We start from the raw sequence: 19,905 nt of genomic DNA, 5'->3' as shown, positions 1-19,905 counted from the left end.
CCCTAGCATTCTTGTCTCTGGTATCTGATAAGTGTGGGACACGCTTTGCTTTGTCTCTTTGAAAAGTGTGATATAGCTTATTGTTCAAGCCCATCAATAATACTTTTTTATTTAGGTTCCGTTTCACCAGCACTTAGTAGAAACCTAGAAAGAAGTTCTATTATGTAACATACATCTATAATACATATCTAAGAAAGATATAGATATTTCTATATATGACAAGAATACAGTAAGTATGAGAATGAAAGATAATGAATTTTCTTGGCAGTTAGGGAGAGGTGCGGTGTAGAAAGATTTTGCTAACAGGAGATACGTTTCTAGGGAAAGGTTAAACACAAGCGGGGAGCTCGCAGTCAAGCCGGGCTCCCACCGAAGCCGCGCCCCAGCGGCCCCGCCCTGCGCTCCGGCCCCGCCCGGAGCTCCGCCCTGTCCCCCTCCGGCCACGCCCCGCGCTCCCCCTGGGCGTCTCGACTGGGCTCCGCAGCCCTGAGAACCGCGGAGGCGGCCGCTCCTCCCGCCTGAACGCCCAGGTCACGGTGGTCGCTGCGCCCGGAGCAGCCGTGGGAGGAAAGATGGCCGCCCTGACGACAGTGGTGGTGGCAGCGGCGGCCACCGCGGTAGCCGGGGCTGTGACGGGGGCGGGCGCGGCCACCGGGAACGGCGTGGGAGCAGCTCTGGTGCCGCAACAGGTAAATCAAAGAGGGCCGGCAACCCCTACGGTGGCGGACATGGGCCCGAGGGGTCTGCAGGGCCCAGTGCCTCGATGGGGCTCCCGGCCGTAGTTGAACAGGTGTCCCTCTGCAGCACGGCCCTGGGAGGCACGGTGTCAGCCTCCCTTTCTTTGCTCCGGGCCTGGCACACACTCGGCATTGCGCTTTGTTCGTCTGTGTGTTAAACTGCTTTTACAGAGAGGCACCTCCCAGCAGTTTTTGGAGTCCAAGACGACCTGGGTGGAAACCCTGGCTCTGTCATTTCCAGAGTGTGATAGGAACATACCCTCCCGGCGACACAGTTTCTCTTCTAAAAAATTGGAGCTGGTAATATTCACCTTTCCGAGCCGCGGAGAAAGATTTCCTGCCGAATAATTAATTGGCGGCTGCTCTATTATTGTACCTGCGCTGGGAAGACAAGGAGGAATCAAATATGGCATGGTCCGAGGCACATGTGTTTCCAGGTTCTTTTCGGACCCTTTTGCCCACAGTGAGAAACAAAGGATCCCTCAAGGAGAATTGTTGGATCCAGTAACTCAGATCAAAGAGCTCGACTCCTCTTACTCCCTCACAGACCTCAGCTAAACCATGGGCGATTCCTGTTCCACCTTCAGAAAAAATCCGGAATCCCGCTCTTCTCACCACTATCCTTGTCCACACCCTCATTTCTCCGTGGCTGAAATACGGACTTTCCTAATCGGTTTCTGTTTTTCCTCTCTTGCCTTCCTAAAGTATTCTCAACAGCCAGAGTGATTCAGTCCAGTAATAATAACACTCTACTGCTCAGAAGCCTCCAAGAGGTTGTTGATCTCACTCAATAAAAGCCGACATCCTTTCAGGGCCTATTAGCTGCCCCCACCACCTCCCTGTCACCTCACCTCCAGTCCCCTGCTCTGAGTCTGCTGCAGCCAGTCTGGCTCCCCGGTGGTCCCTCAGAGCTGCCAAGCACTCCCCTACCTCAGGAGCTTTGAAATTGCGATTCCTTCTGCTCAGAATGCTCTTCCCCATGATTAGCACTGTCACTGCCTTCAGATATCTTTGTTCAGATGCCATCAGCTCACTGATTCTTTCCCTGACCTCCCCAAACTGAATTCCCTTACCCAACATAACTTGTTTTCTTTTCTTAGAGCATTTATTTACCATGATGTATTACATATATTATACCTATTTTATGTATTGTCATTCTCCATCCACCACCCACCCCTGGGAATGAAAACTCTATGAGGGCAGGAAATTTTGGAAGTTTTACTCACTATTGTATTCCCACCATGAAGGGTTCTGCATGTTTAGTCCTGGAACATAGTAGGTGCTCACTAAATATTTGTGGATTAGACCAAACCTGAAGGAAGGCTGTTGTGAGCTGAGGACAGGTTCCATTCTTTCCTTCCTCTACGGAAATGCAATGTCTTTACTTACATAAATTCAAGAAATTGACGTTAGGCAAATTTTCTCACACATCCTCCGTGATTCTCTTTACTATTCTAACTCCAGCCAAAATGACTCAGGGAAAAGATATTAAAATATATAATATGTGAAATATTTTTATTTATTTATTTTAATGATACTTTATTGATCATAGTGTTGCAGTTGTCCCAATTTTTCCTTCTTTGCATCCCCAAGTAGCACCCTCCACTCCCTCAGGCAATCCCTACCACTTTGTTCATGCTGATGGGTCATGCATGTAAGTTCTTTGGCTACTCCATTTTCTATGCTGTCCTTTACATTCCCATGGCTATCCTGTAACTACCTATTTGCACTTCTTAATCCCCTCACCTCTTTATCCATTTCCCCAAGTCCTCCCATATGGCACCATTAAATGTTCTCCGTATCCATGATTCTGTCTCTGTTCTTCTTTGCCTAGTTTTTTTTTTCAGTTGTTGATAGGTATGTGGTTATTGCCTATTTATTGTTCATAGTTTTGATCTTCTTTCTCTTAAATAAGTCCCTCTAACATTTCATATAATAATGGTTTGGTGATGATAAACTCCTTTAGTTTTTTCTTGTGTGGGAAGCTCTTTATCTGCCCTTTGATTCTAAATGATAGCTTTGCTGGGTAGAGCATTCTTGGCTATAGGGCCCTGGTTTTCATGAGTTTGAATATTCCTTGCCAATCTCTCCTAGCCTGCAAAGTTTTTTTGAGAAAGCAGCTGACAGACTAATGGGAACGCCCCTATAGGAAATTAACTGCTTTTCTCTTGCTGCTTTTAAGATTCTTTCTTTATCTTTAACCTTTGGCATTTTAATTATGATGTGGTTTGGCATGGGCCTCTTTGCATCCATCTTGTTTGGGACTCTGTTATTTCTGGACTTGCATGTCTATTTCCTTCACCAAATAAGGGAAGTTTTCTTTCATTATTTTTTCAAATAGAATTCCAATGTGCTGCTCTTTCTCTTCTCCTTCTGGCACTCCCATGATGTGAATATTGGCATGCTTGAAGTTGTCCCAGAGGCTGCTTACATTATTGTCATTTATTATTATTATTATTCTTTTCTCTTCATGTTGTTCTGATTTTTTTTTTTTGTTTCCTTGTGTTCCATGTCATTGCTTTGATTCTTGGTTTCATCCATTCTACTGTTGATTGCCAGTAAATTGTTCTTTATTTCCATTAGTATATCCTTCATTTCTGCCCAGGTCTTTTCATCTATCGAGGTCCTCACTAAGTTCTTTGAACATCCTTACAACCAGTGTTTTGAATTGTGCATCTGATAAATTGCTCATCTCCATCCTGTTTAGTTCTTTTCCTGGAATTTTGATCTGTTCTTTTATTTGGGCCGTGTTTCTTTGCCACCTCATTTTGGCACTGCCCCTGTGTTTATTTCTGTGTATTAGGTAGAGCTGCTGTGACTCCTGTCTTTGTAGTGTGGCCTAAAGTAGTAAGTGTCCTGTAGGGTCCAGTGGCACAGCCTCCCCTGTCACTCAAGCTGGGTACTCGATGTGTACACTCCGTGTGGGCTGAGTACAACCTCCTCTTTTTTTTTAAAGACTCCATCTATTTTATTTTTAGAGACGGAAGGGAGGGAGGTAGAGAGAGAGAGAAACGTCAATGTGCGGTTGCTGGGGGTTATGGCCTGCAACCCAGGCATATACCCTGGCTGGGAATCAAACCTGCGACACTTTGGTTCGCAGCCCACGCTCAATCCACTGAGCTACGCCAGCCAGGGCTCCCAACCTCCTCTTGTAGTTGAGCCTTGATTGCTGTTGGCAGGTCAGTGGGAGGGTTTTACCCAGACCAGTCAGCTGTAAGGACTGGCTATGACCATGACCACCAACCTGCGCCTTCTGTGAAGGATCAGCTGTGTAGGTAGAGACAGAGTGGTGGTGTTCCAGCATGGTCTACAGCTGTCTACTGGGTGCACAAGTTCTGAGGTTTCCTGGATAGTGCAGGCCAGGGTCAGCCCCTACCCGTGTTTTATGCAGGGCCACCCAGCCTGAGCTATAAAGTAATCTGCAGATGGCTGCTACCTGTGCTGGGCTTGGAGTTTCCCAGGCCAAGCTAAACTGTGATCCACAGCTGACTGTTGTTAGTACTGGACCTGGGGCCTCTTAGCCAGAGGTACAGGGACTTGGGGCTCACTGAGACTGGTTGTTACTTGTTTGAGAGGATTCAAGAAGATATGAAGCCTGAACTGAAACCAGCCATTCATATGGAAAAGCCACTGTTAACAGCTTGGGTGGGCCAAAGTTTGGGTGAGTTGGAGCCTCAGGGATTCCCCAGGATGGTTTGGTATGAGCCAGGTTGACAGACTCTCAGATATGGTTCCCACCTGCCAGCTCTGTGGCTCTATAGGGAGAGGGCTCAGAAAAGGAACAGTGGCCTCTCCCCACCTTTCTGTCTGAGAGAAATCTGTTCCCCAGCTTTTGCCTTGATGCCAGACACTTTGGTTCCATCCCATATGCCACTGGTGCCTTTGAAGCTGCTGCCCCAGTGCCTGAGCTCAGAGGGAGTGAGTTTGAATAAAGTACCTTTAAGAGGCCCTGCTTGGGACTCCAGTAGTTCCTTTCACCAACTCAAACTCTCCTGGTTTGTACAGCCAGAAGTAATGGGAGCTTATCTTCCTTGCACTGGAGTCCTGGGCTGGGGGACCCAATGTGGGACTGGTACCCTTAACTCCTGAGATACCCCTTCTGAATTTTTAGACTCCTGCCAGTCTGGGTGGGTGAGGTTTCTTTAGTTCCATAGTTGTTGAACTTCCTTTCAACTCGATTTCTGACAGTTTTGTGTGATGGCTCTGCAGTGTAGCTGTAATTTTGATGTGGATGTGCACGGAGGGAAGCCATGTTTACCTTTGCCTCCATCTTAACTGGAAGTCCCTTCCTCAATGTGAAATATTTGGAGATGACCCAGAGGTTCCTCAGCCTATCCTCGTTTTTTGTTTTTTGTTTTTTAATTTTTGTTTTTCTTCTGGTTTAATGTTTATCTCTTCCTTATGTTCCAAATCATTGGTTTGAATCCCAGCTTCCTTCCCTTCTCTGTTTGTTTCCTGTGGATTATTCTGTATTTCACTTAGTATACCTTCATTTCTTCCTTTATTTTTTTTTTTTGCCATACTCAGTGAGTTCTCTGAGCATCCTTATCATCATTGTTTTGAACTCTGCATGTGATAAGTTAGCTATCTCTGTTTCACTTAGATTTTTTTCTGGGGATTTGTTCTGTTCTTTCATTTAGGCCATTTTTGTTTGTCTTGTCAATTTAGCGGCCTTCCTATATTTGTTTCTGTGTATTAGATAGACCTGCTTTTACACTCTTAGTAAAGTGGCCTGTGTAGAAAAGGCATCTGTAAATTGTGTGCAGCAAAGCCTTAGGTAATTGTGAGGGCAGGGTAAGCTGCTTCACCACTTTGTGGCTGCGTGGGGAGGGCTCCAACAGGAGACAGTGCTGCCGCCTGGCTTCTGGCATTTCACCTGGCACTCACCTCATTTCCAGTTACTTCAGCCCATGTGTAACTGGCACCCTTCGAGCTGCTACCCTGCTGGTGCATCCCAGAGTGAGTCAGCCTGCATACATACTAAGATCATGCTGGCCCTTTAAGCAGTGAAAACCCGGCCGTTCCTTCTGCCGCTGGAACTACCTCTGTTTTTTACAGCCAGAGGTAACGGGGATCTGCCTTCCTGGTGCTGGAAACCTGGGTTGTACGGTCTGGCCTGGGGCTGGGATCTCTCACTCCCAAGGCATCCTTCCCTGTTCCTGCTGCCACAGCCTTTCCGCATCTCACCACCTCTCTGCCCATCTCTGTAACTCCTCTGCGTGAATGTGTCTTCTTTAAATTTTTAGTTGTCGGACTTCCATACTGCTCAATTTTCTGATGGTTCTGGGCATTATTAGTTTTGAGACCTGGTTGTAATTCTTTCTATGGTTTCGTGAGATGGCAAAGTGTATCTACCTGTTCCTCCATCTTGGCCAGAAGTAAATCAGCTATTTTAAATACGTTTAAAAACCAAAGGAAACCATTTCCAAAGAACTAAAAATGTGAGAATGATGTCTTACCAAATAGAAAATATCTATAAAGAGATAAAAATTATAACAGAGGAATTAAATAGTAATTTTGAAGTTAAAAATATAATAACTCAAATGAAAAATTCATTAGAGAGACTCAACACTAGATTTAAGCTGGCAGAAGAATCAGTAAACTTGAAGACAGGTCAATTCAGATTATCCAGACTAAGGAACAGAAAGAAAAAAAGAATGAAGAAAAATGAACAGAACTTCAGAGCCCTGTGAGACACCATTGAGCATCATGTGTCATGAGAGTCTCAGAAGGAGAGAAAAAAGAAAGGGGGGAGGGGAAGAATATTTGAAGAAATAATGGATGAGAACTTCCCAAATTTGATGAAAATATTAATATATATGTATATGTAATCCAAACAGAATAAACTCAGAGAGAGCCACACCTAAGTACATCATAATCAACCTGTATAAAGGCAAAACGAAAAGAACATCTTGAAAGTAACTCAGCACATATGAGGGATCCTCAATAAGATCAATGGCTGATTTTTTAACGGAAACCTTGGCCTCCAAAAGGCAGCAGGATGATAGTCAAAATGCTGAAAGAAAAGAACAGTCAACCAAGAATTATGTCCAGCAAAATTATTTTCTAAATGTAGAGGACACTATAGCAAACTAAAAAGCTCCTGTATAGTAAAGGAAACCATTATCAAAATGAAAAGGCAACCTACTGAAGGGGAAAAAATGTCTGCAAATCATATTTTCTAAAGAGCTACTATCCAAAATACAGGATCTGGCACAAATAATGCCCCTCTTTTATTACAAAATCTTTTATTACAGAATCAGGAACAGGTAATTCTGTAACAAAAATATCACACTCAAGCACACTATATGACATTTTAGGTGAAATGTTCAAATTAAAATTATAAATTATTACACCCATATCATTACCCCACCAACCACACTCAGGCCTTACTTCTGCTGGACCCTGTATATAAAAAACTCATACAATTCAATAGCAGAAAAACAATTCAATTAAGAAATAGGCAGAGGAACAAAACTGACATTTTTCCAAAGATATACAGATGGCTAACAGGTACATGAAAGGTCACTCAATATCACTAATCATCAGGGAAATGCAAATCAAAACCACAATGAGACATGACCTCACACTTGTTAGAAAGGATATTATCAAAGAGACAAGAAGTAACAGGAGTTGGCAAGAATGTGGAGAAAAAGAAACCCTGTGCACTGTTGGTGGGAATGTAAATTGGTATGGCCACTTTGGAAAATTATAGACAGTCCTTAAAAAATTAAAAATAGGACTACTATATGATCCAGTAATTCCACTTGTGGGTATTTATTGGAAGGAAATGAAAACATTAACTTGAAAAGATATATTTACCTTATGTTCATTGTAACATTATTTACAATAGGCATCAATGGATGAATGGATAAAATTATCCCCTGAGGAACTCTATTATTGATATTTCATCTTTGAAAAAAAAGTCCACCTTCATGTCTTACCATTTTTATTATTGCAGATAAACTTATTTTTATTTCTTATGCAGAATGATGGCTGTTTTGGTACTTCAGGTGGAATTCGTCCTTTTCAGCTTCAAAACTGGAAACAGAAAGTTAGTCGGACTAAGAAAGTGGAATTCTTACGCACGGCAGAAAAACTTAAAAATCAGTAAGTATAAGAACATGATCTTCAAATACCATTACTAGTCATTTTGTTATGAGCAATGTATAAAATTAATTCTACTGTACCCTGTCCAATCCCACAGTAAATTAACAAAATTCTGGTCACTAGCCTTTCAAATATAAAACAAGAGAAAGATGGGAAGTGTGAAATAGACAAATGATAATAGACTATTTAATATAAAGTTAATTTTAAGTAGAGATATTTAAATTCTATTTATTTTTACCATTTCAAACCAGTGTATTTCAGAGGGGAAAAGCAGTTATTTCTTTAGACTGCATATATCAAATAACAGATTGAACACATTTTTGCTTAGCAAGATAAGCACTTGGTAAATATTTTTAAGTGAGTGAATGATTTAGTGAAAAGCCTGTACCCTCAAGTTATATTTTTGAAATGTCCTATTCTTTGGCCTCCTTCCCTCAGTCTCTATCCCTTTCAGATCTGTCCTGCACATTATAACTAGGCTAATTGATAACTTTTAATTTGTAGCATATATGTATTTTTGAAAAATATATCCAGTGATATGTATTGAATGTTCAGTGTTGCCAGCAGCACCATGATATGATATATATCATGAGGAATGATAAAAGAATTGGAATTCAAAGCACTCAACCCTACCCTATAATTGAAAATTTCATCAGAACACTGCTTTGAAGTCATGCAGTATCAATTTGCTAAAGAACAAGAAAAAAGGAGACTTGTGAAAAATGATCTCTGGACCAGAATTAGTGGCAGTTGTCTGTTTAGAAATTCTACCAGTAAAAAAGTATACCGTTTGACATTTGAAAAGTTATACTATAGCTTTAAGAGATAGAATTCTCAATTGCATTTATATAATACTTACATAGTATTTTTAATACTCAGAATTTGAGAACATACAGGTATTTTCTTTGATTTCCAAAATATACTACTTCAGACAGAATTAGACTCTAGGTTAGGCGTTCTGGCTTATGTTTCTCTCTAGATTGGAAATCTACAAAGCAGTTAAGGTCCATATATATAGTAAACCAGTAGATTATGCCAGTATTGATACCTTGTCTACCATTATATGTTGGTTTTATAGCTCTCATTAGGCTTTCTCCATCTGTTACAAGGTTTTGGAAAAACTTATTGAAAGAGTATTAGAAAAATCCATTGGAAGAATATTTCTATCTAGCACTTCTCATTGCATACCAAGAAGACAATTTGCAGTATAATTCTGTTCTGTTTTCAGAGTAGATAATGTTCAATACATTCACATGGTTTAATAATCAATACATGTCAAAGGATACACAGTGCAAGGTCTCTGTTCCCCTGTGACCCCAGCCACCCACTGCCCCACCCCCCAGACGACCACTGTTTCTAGTTTCTTGGGTATTATACCATTAGATATTTTGTAATCTGTGCTTATAAGAAGATAAAAATACATATTTATATTTTGTCTTTTTTATGTAAATGGTGACATTTGTTCTGGATCTTACTCTTTTTTTTTTTTTAACTTAAGAGTAATTCCTTGGATACCAAGGAATTGTTGATCTTGTCAGGCATGATAATGGCATTATAGTGATATAAACCAAATATCTGTAGACATGCACCCTGAAGTATGTTTGGGTAAAATTCCATAGTGTAGTGGATTTAATTTAGAATACTTAAGCAAACCAAAAAAAAAAAAAGAGAAGAAAAGAAAGATATATGAACCAAGAAAGGAAAAAGGTAAAATTGTGGAATCAAAGTGATATGAGAAGTATAATATCATTTGAGTGTATACAAGGGAAGTCCATTTAGCATTTTCTACTTTTGGGCATGACTAACATTTTCAAATAAACTGTTTGTTATAAAATGAGTATGTCTTGGAGATCTTTCCTTATCAGTACATGGAACACAGGACCACTGTATTGTATCTCAGTGTATGATTATGATGTAATTTAACCTGCCCCTTAGTGATGGGCATCAAGGTTATATTCAATCTTTTATTATAACAAATGATGCTACAATGAATTGCAGTATTCACATATCCACAGCATCTTGCATATGTGTGAGAGCGTCTTTAGGAAATAATCCTAGAAGTAGAAATGCTGGGTCAAGGGTATATGAACATGCATGTGACATATTGCCAAGTTGTCTTCCATAGACAATTTATGATACTTTCTCACAGTTTTATCATTAGTAAATATTATTTAAACTTGGATTTTTTTTGCCAGTTTGATAGGTGTACAGTGTTATTGTGGTATGCTTTGGATTTTAATTTCTTCTATTGTAAGCAAGGATGAGCATCTTTTCATATGTTTGGCAATTTGTCTCCATTATTGTCTTTTGACTGTCTTTATAGGTTAGTATTTTCTAACCCAAGAATGGCTCGACTTAACTAACTTACTGTCATAGCATAACCAGTGCCAATGCTAGAAATTTCTATTTGATCATAGGACTTTCCCCCACCCCCAAACCAGAGCCTGGGTGGGCTTCCCAGTCCTGAGCATTGGCTCAGTAGCCACCCTCAGTCCATTAGGGTTGACTTGCAGGCTCAAATCCGTATGACGTCTCTGTATTATCCATTACTTCCTCTCTGAAACACAAGTACTAAGTTAGATCCCCTCGGCCTGGGGCAGCCAGGTAGGCCTGGAGCAGTCTCATCTGTTTTCCCAGGTATGCCGTATAAATATCAAATTTTTCTTTTTGTGTGCCAAAGTGAAAAAGGTTGGGGGCTCCACCTTAGATAGTTGTCCCTCAGGTTGTAGGAAATTAAGTCAATGGCCAGAGCTACTCCACCACTCCTTATATCCAGGATTAGTGGAGAAGTATTCATATTAATTTCCACCTTCTAGGAGAGAGAGAACAGGTATTGAGAAAATAAATTTCTTTGTCCAACCAAAAAAGTCTTGATAGTACAGTGCTTGTTTGTCTTACCCCAGGATTCAAACTAACATTGACCTTCTTACTGGAGGTGGACTTAAATCAAAGAAGCTGTGAAGTAAACGTAGACAATATCTTTTACATATACTAAAATTTCTGTCTTCATAGATTGTTTGCCTCTTAAAGTTTTAGTTTTATTAATAATATTAATAACTTGCAGGTCCATGCTACATTTTTACTGTATAAAGATCCCTCATGCATATTATCTCATATAGTGTTAATCACACACAGCACTGTGGAGAGGTGTAATTATTCACATTTTAGTGCTTAGGAAATTCATACCAGGAAAGGGTAAATAAATGTCTTGGTTCAGGTTACAAAGTTAACAATGTTTTCTAACAAAAGCAGCTGTCAGCAGTGGCAGCGATTTTCAGGCCACAGTGAGGTTGAGTTGGAATCCATAGTCAAAGGCCTATGTATTTTCAAAGCAAGTCTATGACTGCATTGTCTTAATTAACATTTTATAATTTAAATAATTCAAGTTACTTGTGATTTTAGTTGAACTCTCTTCTAACTATTTTGAGTCCTTAGATGAATGAATCCAAATATAAAGTGCTGATTATTGTGTCTTCATATTATAAGCAATTAAAAATATATTTAAGTCATATTTATACCATTTGTTTCTTTTCCTAAAGAGTTATTAACATAGAAAAAGATAAACACAGTCATTTCTACAACCAAAAAAGTGACTTCAGAATTGAGCATAGTATGCTGGAAGAATTGGAAAATAAGTTGATTAACAGCAGGAAAACAGAAAGTAAGTTGAGTTTATGATGAACAAAAACCATTAAGTGATATAAAGTTGCACTTTTGCCCTGTGCTTTGTATTTGTGCTTTGACTGTTATATTTTCTATCAAGGTAATTTCTAGTTAGTAATGAGTTTGTCTTTTAGGGATATGTATTTATTTCGTCAGGTTACTATTTAGTGATTCTAGCTGGATTATTTTCTATGTGAATTTCTTCTAATTTAATAGGAAAAGAAGGGTTTTTTTGGTTGACAAACTAGTTAATGTTATTAAAATTCCTTAAAATTAACAGAAATTTATTCCTGGGCTATCTGGTCTTAGCTCATCACCCCAGTATTGTTGACTGAGACCTGGACTAAGAGAACGGCAACAGAATCAGAGCCCGTACTTAATAGCATGAGGTGATCAGGTCACAATCTCGTAAACCTGAGTTTCCTGTGTGTGATATAACACCTACCACGTCTTCCTCAGGGGAACTGTCCTGTGCATCCCATGAGATAACATGTGAGAAAGTGCCTTGTAGATTGCATAGAAAATGTTTTATTGTTTGCTATGAATATCAGTCATTGTTAATAGTATACTAAATGTTGGCCTTAAAAAAGAATTCTACAAGTATACCTTATTTCATTGTGGGGTAGATTTTATATATTGAAAGATTCTTAGATTATAATTAAAAACTGCTTAGCATTGCTTAAAGGAAAAATAATGGTTATCAACTAAACTTTATAAAATATTAACTTATGTAGAGATTATACAGCTTGTGGCAATCCCTTGTAACCAATTAAAAGAAATTCTTCATAACTTCTTTCAGAATGTAACATTGCACTGTTTTAAAAAGTTATCATTTTTTCAGGTAGTGGCAAGAATCATTCTCCCTCTTCTGTTTGAATGACAACAGGACCTAATATGAAAACCAAATTTTCGGTTCTCCTCTTTGATTCATAGAGCAATCTAAACATTCCAGCTTTACTATCTCTTAATTTCCCTTAGTTCCTTTGTAGACAACTGAGAGGCTGATCTATTTCAGTCATGCCACTAAGTAGAATATCTTCATATTCTGCATTTTAAGTCATTTCAGTTTCTCTCTTAAGACCTCTTTATTTTTACCTTTTTATTTATTTTTCTGCTATACTTCTGCCTCTCTTTATTCACACTTTGTGTTTATCTTCTTTAGGAGAGGAAGGAATGCACTGAGTATAGGGATACAGAAGTTTTCCCTCCCCATATTACAGTCTAGAAATAGAAAATACTTTTTTCTTACCTCAAATATGGTGCCACAATTTTAGCCTGCATTTATGTACTATTGTATTTAAGTGCTTTGCCTGTAGAATGGCATGGCAGTTCCAAATGAATAAATAAAAGATGACTTGCTGTATAGTGGTGTCACTGCAGCTGATCACACTGGCAAAAACAAAACAACAAAAATACTTTTCTAATTACTTAACTTTACTAGAGAACTTTCTTGACCTGAAGTTCCAACAGTGAATAAGACCCTATTAAAATACATTGGATAAAGTTTCTCCTTTTCTGGGACACTTGAATTTTAATTCAAAAAATAAGCCAATGCCATATTTTTGTTTTAGATATTAGCACTGGCTTTAAGCCCTTATATAATGGTAATTTTTTTAACTGCTTTTAAGGACTTTTGGACAGAGCTATGGGGTGCTTCATATTCATTTGTGAGAGCATTGAAAAAAATGGAGGGGCATAAATAAAGTACCAAAAGATGATAAAATGACATTACTATTAAATGTATTGTACAAATATAGACTTGTACATGTAAATACATGGTTTTAGCCAAATAAATAAAATACTAAAGTAAGATTATTAATTCAGAGAGAAAATATAAATGAGTAATCCAGTCTTTCTGTTGCTGATACGGAACATCTGAAAATGTATGCAAGGCCTTTCTTTGTTTTTCAGGCTTTTATTGTGGGCCTAACATTTTCAGGCTGGTCCTTTGGATGAGCTAGGCAACCTGTAGGGCAGGTACCACTAACTGGCACCTGAGGCACTTTATCAAGGCTGTAATAGTGGGTATCATTAGCCCCCACAGCTCAGAGGATATGGTTAGATGAAATTAATTCTCATAGGAAGTTTGTCAGTATTCACAGAATTAATATTGTTTAGACAGTTTTAATATTTCCAAAAATAAAGTTGAGATCTATTTCAAATTCTATTTCAATAAATTATAAAAAATTAAAGAAAAATCTGTTGAAGAACAAAACATGACTAAGCCTAAGTTTCTAATCCATGCATTTAAAACAGTGTCCAGCCCTGACTGGCTCAGTTGGCTGGAGCATCATCTCGTACACCAAAAGGCTGTAGGATCCATTCCCAGTCAGGACACATACCTTGGTTGTGGGTTCAGTCCCTGGTCCCAGGCATGTATGGGAGGCAACTGATTGATGTTTCTCTCTCTTTCTCTCCCTCTTCCTCTCTCTCTCTAAAATAAAAAATATATCCGGGTGGAGATTTAAAAAAAATAAAAATAAAAAAATAAAAATAAAACTGTGTCCAATAAGTCCATCTCCACAGAGTAAAAAAAAGAAAAAACATTTTCATGGCACATGTTATAGTACATTTAACCCATTGTGCTTTTAAATATTGGAGGAAAATGAGAAAAGCTTTATTTAGAGCAAGGGTATTTATTAAAATGTTCAGGCTGTTTTGATACCTAAGGAACCATCTTTTGTTCATTACTTAATTGCTCTTGGCTATCTTTTACTAAGTGAAGATGATCTGTCCAGGTGTAGAATTCTGAATTGTAACCATGTTTGCCATACAGTTATTTTAAAGTACATACTTCTTCCTTTATAGGAGCAAAAATCCAGCAACAATTGGCCAAAATACATAACAATGTAAAGAAGCTTCAGCATCAGTTAAAAGATGTGAAGCCTACTCCTGATTGTAAGTACATTTAGATTTTATATTCTTTTCTGATATATTAGTATTTTCTGTTGTTCATTAGAAGAGTGTGTACGTCTAAAAAAATTTTATTTATTTGTTTTTAGAGGGGGGGAAGGGAGAGAGAAAGAGAGAGAAACACCAATGTGTGGTTGCCTCTCACACTCCTCCTACAGGGGACCTGGCCTGCAGCCCACCCAGGAAGCGTGTGCCCTGACTGGAAATCAACTGGCAACCTTGTGGTTCATAGGCCGGCACTCAATCCACTGAGCCACACCAGCCAGGGCAAAAAATGTATACTTTTCTAATAAGAATTTTTCTATTTGGCATTAATGGAACTAAGCCTTTGTTGGTTAAGGATTCATAGGGATACATTGGAGAACTGTGCTATCCGACATTGATATGGTTTTTTAATCTTTAAAATGCTATAAATCCTTATAAATTATGAAGTGGGCAGGACAGATATTAGGGTCATTTATAGGATGAAGAATCTGTGCTATGTAAAAATTCAGATTGAGCCAATGAAGAGGAAAAAATGAAGAGGACCAATTAGGATCCTGATTCTTAGCCTAGTAGTTTTCCTGTCATTTGCTTTTTGAAATAGTTGCTTTAGGTGCTTTTCAAATACCTGAAGAAATGGTTAAATAGTATTGGGGCAAATGCTAGTCATTTTTAAAAAACAAAATTGTATCCTAACCTCTATACTTATATCAACATTCATTCCTGAATGATCAAAGCAGTAAAGTGCTTGCGATGAATGGACTTAATCAGATGTTCAGTCAAATCTTGATCTATCAGTTATGTGATTTTGGTCAAGTCATTTGATTTTTCTGAGCTTTCTTTTCCTCAGCTCTAATGTGGAAATAACTGCAGGACCTAACTCATGGAATTGTTGGGGTCTTGAAGTGAGACAGTTCGCACAAAGCATTTGTGCACTGCTTGTAACATAGTAAGCACTAAAAAGTAGCAAATATGAATATTATAATTTGTTAAATTAATACATGGAACCATAAAAATACTAGAAGAGAACATGAGTTAATATTTTTATAATGGTATTGTAGTTTATAAGAATGACAGTAATCAGGAACCGTAAAAAAAAAAAGTGGGCACTCCATCAACTTGGCTAACACTGTTTGCCTCACCCTGGAGGCCCCCAGAGGCTCTGCCCCACCCAACTTTCAGGCCCACCCAAGCTGTTTACAGTGGCTTTTCCATATGAATGGTTGGTCTTGGCTCATGCTTCACAACTTCCTAAATTCTCTCAAACAAGCAACAATTGAGCTAGGCAAGCCCCCAGACCCTATAACTCTTGCTAGGTGACCCTAAGCCCACACTAGCAACAGCCAGCTGAGGTTCACAGCCTGACTTTGCCTGGGAACCTCCAAGCCCAGCACAAATAGCAGCCATTTCAGATTGCCTTGTAGCTCAGGCTGGATGGGCCAGGGCAGAACATAGGTAGGGCCTGACCTTGGCTGGTACCACCTGGAATACCCCAGAGCCTGCAAACCCAGTAGACAGCTACAGACAACGTACTAGCACTACCACCCTGACCCTGCACAGCCACAAGAGAAAAGGGTAGTTTCTTACAAGGGAACACCAATTAGACTGTCATCAGATTACTCAACAGAAATATTTCAAGCCAGAAGGGAATGGCATGAAATATTCAAGGTGAGGAAAAGCAAGGACCTACAACCAAGGATACTTTACCCAGCAAGGCTATCATTTAAAATCAAAGGAGAAATAAGGAGCTTCCCAGACAAGAAAAAGCTAAAGGAGTTTGTTAACACCAAACCAGTACTGCAAAAAATGATAAAGGACTTGCTTTAAGAAGAAAAAAAAAGAGAAAGAAAAAAAAAACCCAGAGGAAAACAGCCTAACAAAATGGCACTACATACATGTCTATCAATAATCACTTTAAATGTAAGTGGCTTAAATGCTCCAACCAAATAGCATAGCATAGCCAAGTGGATAAGAAAACAAACCCATATATATGCTGCCTCCAAGAGACCCATCTCAGTTCAAAAGATAAACAGAGACTGACAAGTAAAGAGATGGAAAAAGATGTTTCATGCAAATGGAAAAGAAAAAAAAACTGGGGTAGCAGTACTTATATCCAACAAAATAGACTATATAATATAACCAAGGCTATAGTAGAGACAAAGAAAGACACTACATCACGATAAAGGGAACAATCCAACAAGAGGATATAACCATAGTAAACATTCATGCACCCAACAAAGGAGCACCTATATATGTAAAGCAATTCTTGATGGACATAAAGGGAGAGATCGACAGAAATACAATTGTAGTTGGAGATTTTAACAAGTTATTTACTTCAATGGATAGATCTTCCAGGCAGAAAATCAACAAGGAGACAGCGACTTTAAATGACACACTAGATCAAATATATTTAATTGACATCATCAGCATTTAACCCAAAAGCAGCAGAATATACATACTTTTCAAGTGCACGTGGAATGTTTTCTAGGATAGACCACATGTTAGAACACAAAACAAGTCTCAATAAATTTAAGAAGATTGAAATCATATCATGTTTTCTTACTACAATGCTATGAAACTAGAAATCAATCACAAGAACAGCACTGAAAAACACACAAAGGCATGGAAACTAAATAACATGTTATTAAACAATGGATGGGTCAACAGCAAGATCAAGGAAATAATCAAAAGATACCTTGGAAAAAATGAAAATGAGAACACAACAATCCAAAATCTGTGGGACACTGGGAAAGCAATCCTAAGAGGAAAATTCATAGCATTTCAGGCCTATCTGAAAAACCAAGAAAAAGCTCAAATAAATAATTAAGCCTGACACTTAAGAACAACAAGCAAAGGTCAAAGTAAGTAGAAGGAAATAATAAAGATCAGACCAGAAATAAATGAAATAGAGTCTAAAAATAAAAAATAAAAAAGATCAATGAATCCAGCCCCGGCTGGCGTAGCTCAGTGGATTGAGCGCGGGCTGCGAACCAAAGTGTCGCAGGTTCTATTCCCAGTCAGGGGACATGCCTGGGTTGCAGGCCACAGCCCCCATCAACCGAATATTGATGTTTCTCTCTCTCTCTTTCTCCCTCCCTTCCCTCTCTAAAAATAAATAAATAAAATCTTTTAAAAAAAAAGATCAATGAATCCAAGAGTTGGTTCTTTGAAAAGATAAAAAAAGATAAACCTTTAACCAGGCTCATCAAGAAAAAAACAGAGAGGACCCAAATAAGTAAAACAACAAGTTAAAAAACAGAAATAACAACTTTGAAAGCCTTTGTATTTCTTTGTAAGAAAATATTATGAACTACTATGTGCCAACAAATTGGACAACCTGGATGAAATGGATAAATTCCTAGAAATATACATTTTTCCAAAACTGAATAGGGAGAATCAGAGAATCTAAATAGACAGATTATACCAAGTGAAACTGAAGCAGTAATCAAAAAATTCCCAACCAACAAAAGCCCTGAATCAGATGGCTTCACAGGTGAATTTTACCAAACATTCTCTTTACCATGTCTCTTTCTCAAACTATTTCATAAAATTCAAGAGGAGGGAAGGCTCCCAAACTCATTTTCTGAGGCCAGCATTATCCTAATTCCAAAACCATATAAAGACACTACAAAAAAAAAGAAAATACAGACCAATATCCCTGATGTGCATAGATGCTAAAATCCTCAACAAAATAATAGCAAACCAAATATAGCAATGCATCAGAAAGATCATATAGTCCTGGCTGGTGTAGCTCAGTGTATTGAGTGCAGGCCTGCAAACCAAAGGCTCGCTGGTTCGATTCCCAGTCAGGGCACATGCCTTGGTTGTGGGCCAGGTCCCCAGTTGGGGGCACATGAGAGGCAACCACACATTGATGTTTCTCTCCCTCTCTTTCTCCCTCCATTCCTCTCTCTCTAAAAATAAATAAATAAAAATCTTTTTAAAAAAGATCATACACCATGATCAAGTGGGATTTATTCTGGAAATGCAAAGTTGGTACATTTGTAACCAATAACTGTCATTCACCACATAAAGAAAAGGAAGAATAAAAACCACATGATCATATTAATAGATGCAGAAAAAGCATTTAATAAAATCTAGCACACATTTATGATAAAAACTCTCAGCAAAGTGGGAATAGAGGGAACATACCTAAACATAATAAAGGGCATGTATGACAAACCCATTGCCAGCATTGTACTCAGTGGACAAAAACTACAAGCATTCCCCTTAAGATAAGGAACAAGACAGGGATGTCCGCTTTTACGTCTTTTATTCAACATAGTACTGGAAGTCATAGTCACAACAATCAGACAAGAAGAAATAAAAGGCATCCAAATTGGAAAGGAAGAAATAAAACTGTCTTCATTTGCAGATAACATGATACTGTTAATAGAAAACCCCAAGATTCTACCAAGAACCTACTAGAATTGATAAATGAGTTCAGTAAAATAGCAGGATACAAAATTAATGTCCAGAAATCGATTGCATTTTTATATGCCAATAATGAACTAACAGTAAGGGAAAGTAAGAAAACAGTCCCGTTCAGAATTGCTTCAAAAAGAGTGAAATACCTAGAAATAAACCTAACCAAGCATATAAAAGACCTGTATGTGGAAAATTATAAGGCACTGAAGAACGAAATTGAGGAAGATACAAGTAAGTGGAAGCATATACCATGTTCATTGATAGTTCATGTTCAGTGGAAATTAGCATCATTAAAATGTCCATACTACCCAAAGCAATCTATAGATTCACTGCAATTCCTGTCAAGATTCCAATGACATATTTCATAGAACTAGAACAAATATTTCAAAAATTTATATGTAACTACAAATGACCCTCATAGCAACAGTGATGCAAGAAAGAAGAACAAAGTTGGAAGAATCATACTACCTAACATCAAACTCTATTATAAGGAAGCAGTCCCCAACCTTTTCAGCACGAGGGACCAGTTTGGAGGGCAGGGATATAGAAGGTTCAGCTCAGGTGAATTTTGCTCGTTTGCCCACTAAGGAAGGCATAGGGGAGAGATAGTCAGCAGAGCTCAGGAAAGCTTTGCTCAGGGTTAGATTCCTGACAGGCCACCGACTGGAGACCCCTGCTATAAAGCCAGGGTAATCAAAACATCATGGTGCTAGAATAAAAACACACACATAGATCAATGGAACAGAATAGAAAGCCCAGAGATAAGCACACAACTTTATAGTCAATTAATATTCAACAGAGGAAGCAAATACATACAATAGGCTAAAGATAGTTTATTCAATAAATGGTGTTGGGTAAGTTGGACAGATATGTGCAGAAAAATGAAACTAGTCCACCTGCTTACACCACACACAAGAATAAATTAAAAATGGGTCAAAGACTTAAATGTTAGAATCGAAACCATAAAAATCCTAGAAGAAAACATAGGCACAAAATCTCGGACACTGCTTGTAGCAACTTTTTATTGGATATATCTCCTCAAGCAAGGGAAACAAAAGAAAAAATAAACAAA

At 38.5% G+C, this 19,905-nt stretch overlaps 1 protein-coding gene across 3 annotated transcripts in view; it reads left to right on the top strand.

Moving 5' to 3' along the window:
• The first annotated feature begins 453 nt into the window (after positions 1-453).
• Positions 454-19,905, top strand: part of CCDC112 (coiled-coil domain containing 112) — a 28,973-nt gene continuing 9,521 nt past the window's right edge. For 2 of the 3 annotated variants that reach the window (XM_045838006.1, XM_045838004.1), the window contains exons 1-4: positions 454-689; positions 7,726-7,847; positions 11,387-11,508; positions 14,319-14,408. In XM_045838006.1, coding sequence (XP_045693962.1) covers positions 573-689; positions 7,726-7,847; positions 11,387-11,508; positions 14,319-14,408 — 451 coding nt within the window. In that variant the 5' untranslated portion in view covers positions 454-572. The remainder of the gene's footprint in view (positions 690-7,725; positions 7,848-11,386; positions 11,509-14,318; positions 14,409-19,905) is intronic. The other variant, XM_045838007.1, reaches the window with a different exon arrangement.

Source organism: Phyllostomus hastatus, unplaced genomic scaffold (assembly GCF_019186645.2).
Source record: "Phyllostomus hastatus isolate PE091 unplaced genomic scaffold, TTU_PhHast_1.1 phas_contig_254, whole genome shotgun sequence".
Classification (NCBI taxonomy): domain Eukaryota; kingdom Metazoa; phylum Chordata; class Mammalia; order Chiroptera; family Phyllostomidae; genus Phyllostomus; species Phyllostomus hastatus.
Note: the sequence above shows the minus strand (reverse complement) of the source record. Positions and strands in the feature narration are given on the sequence as shown.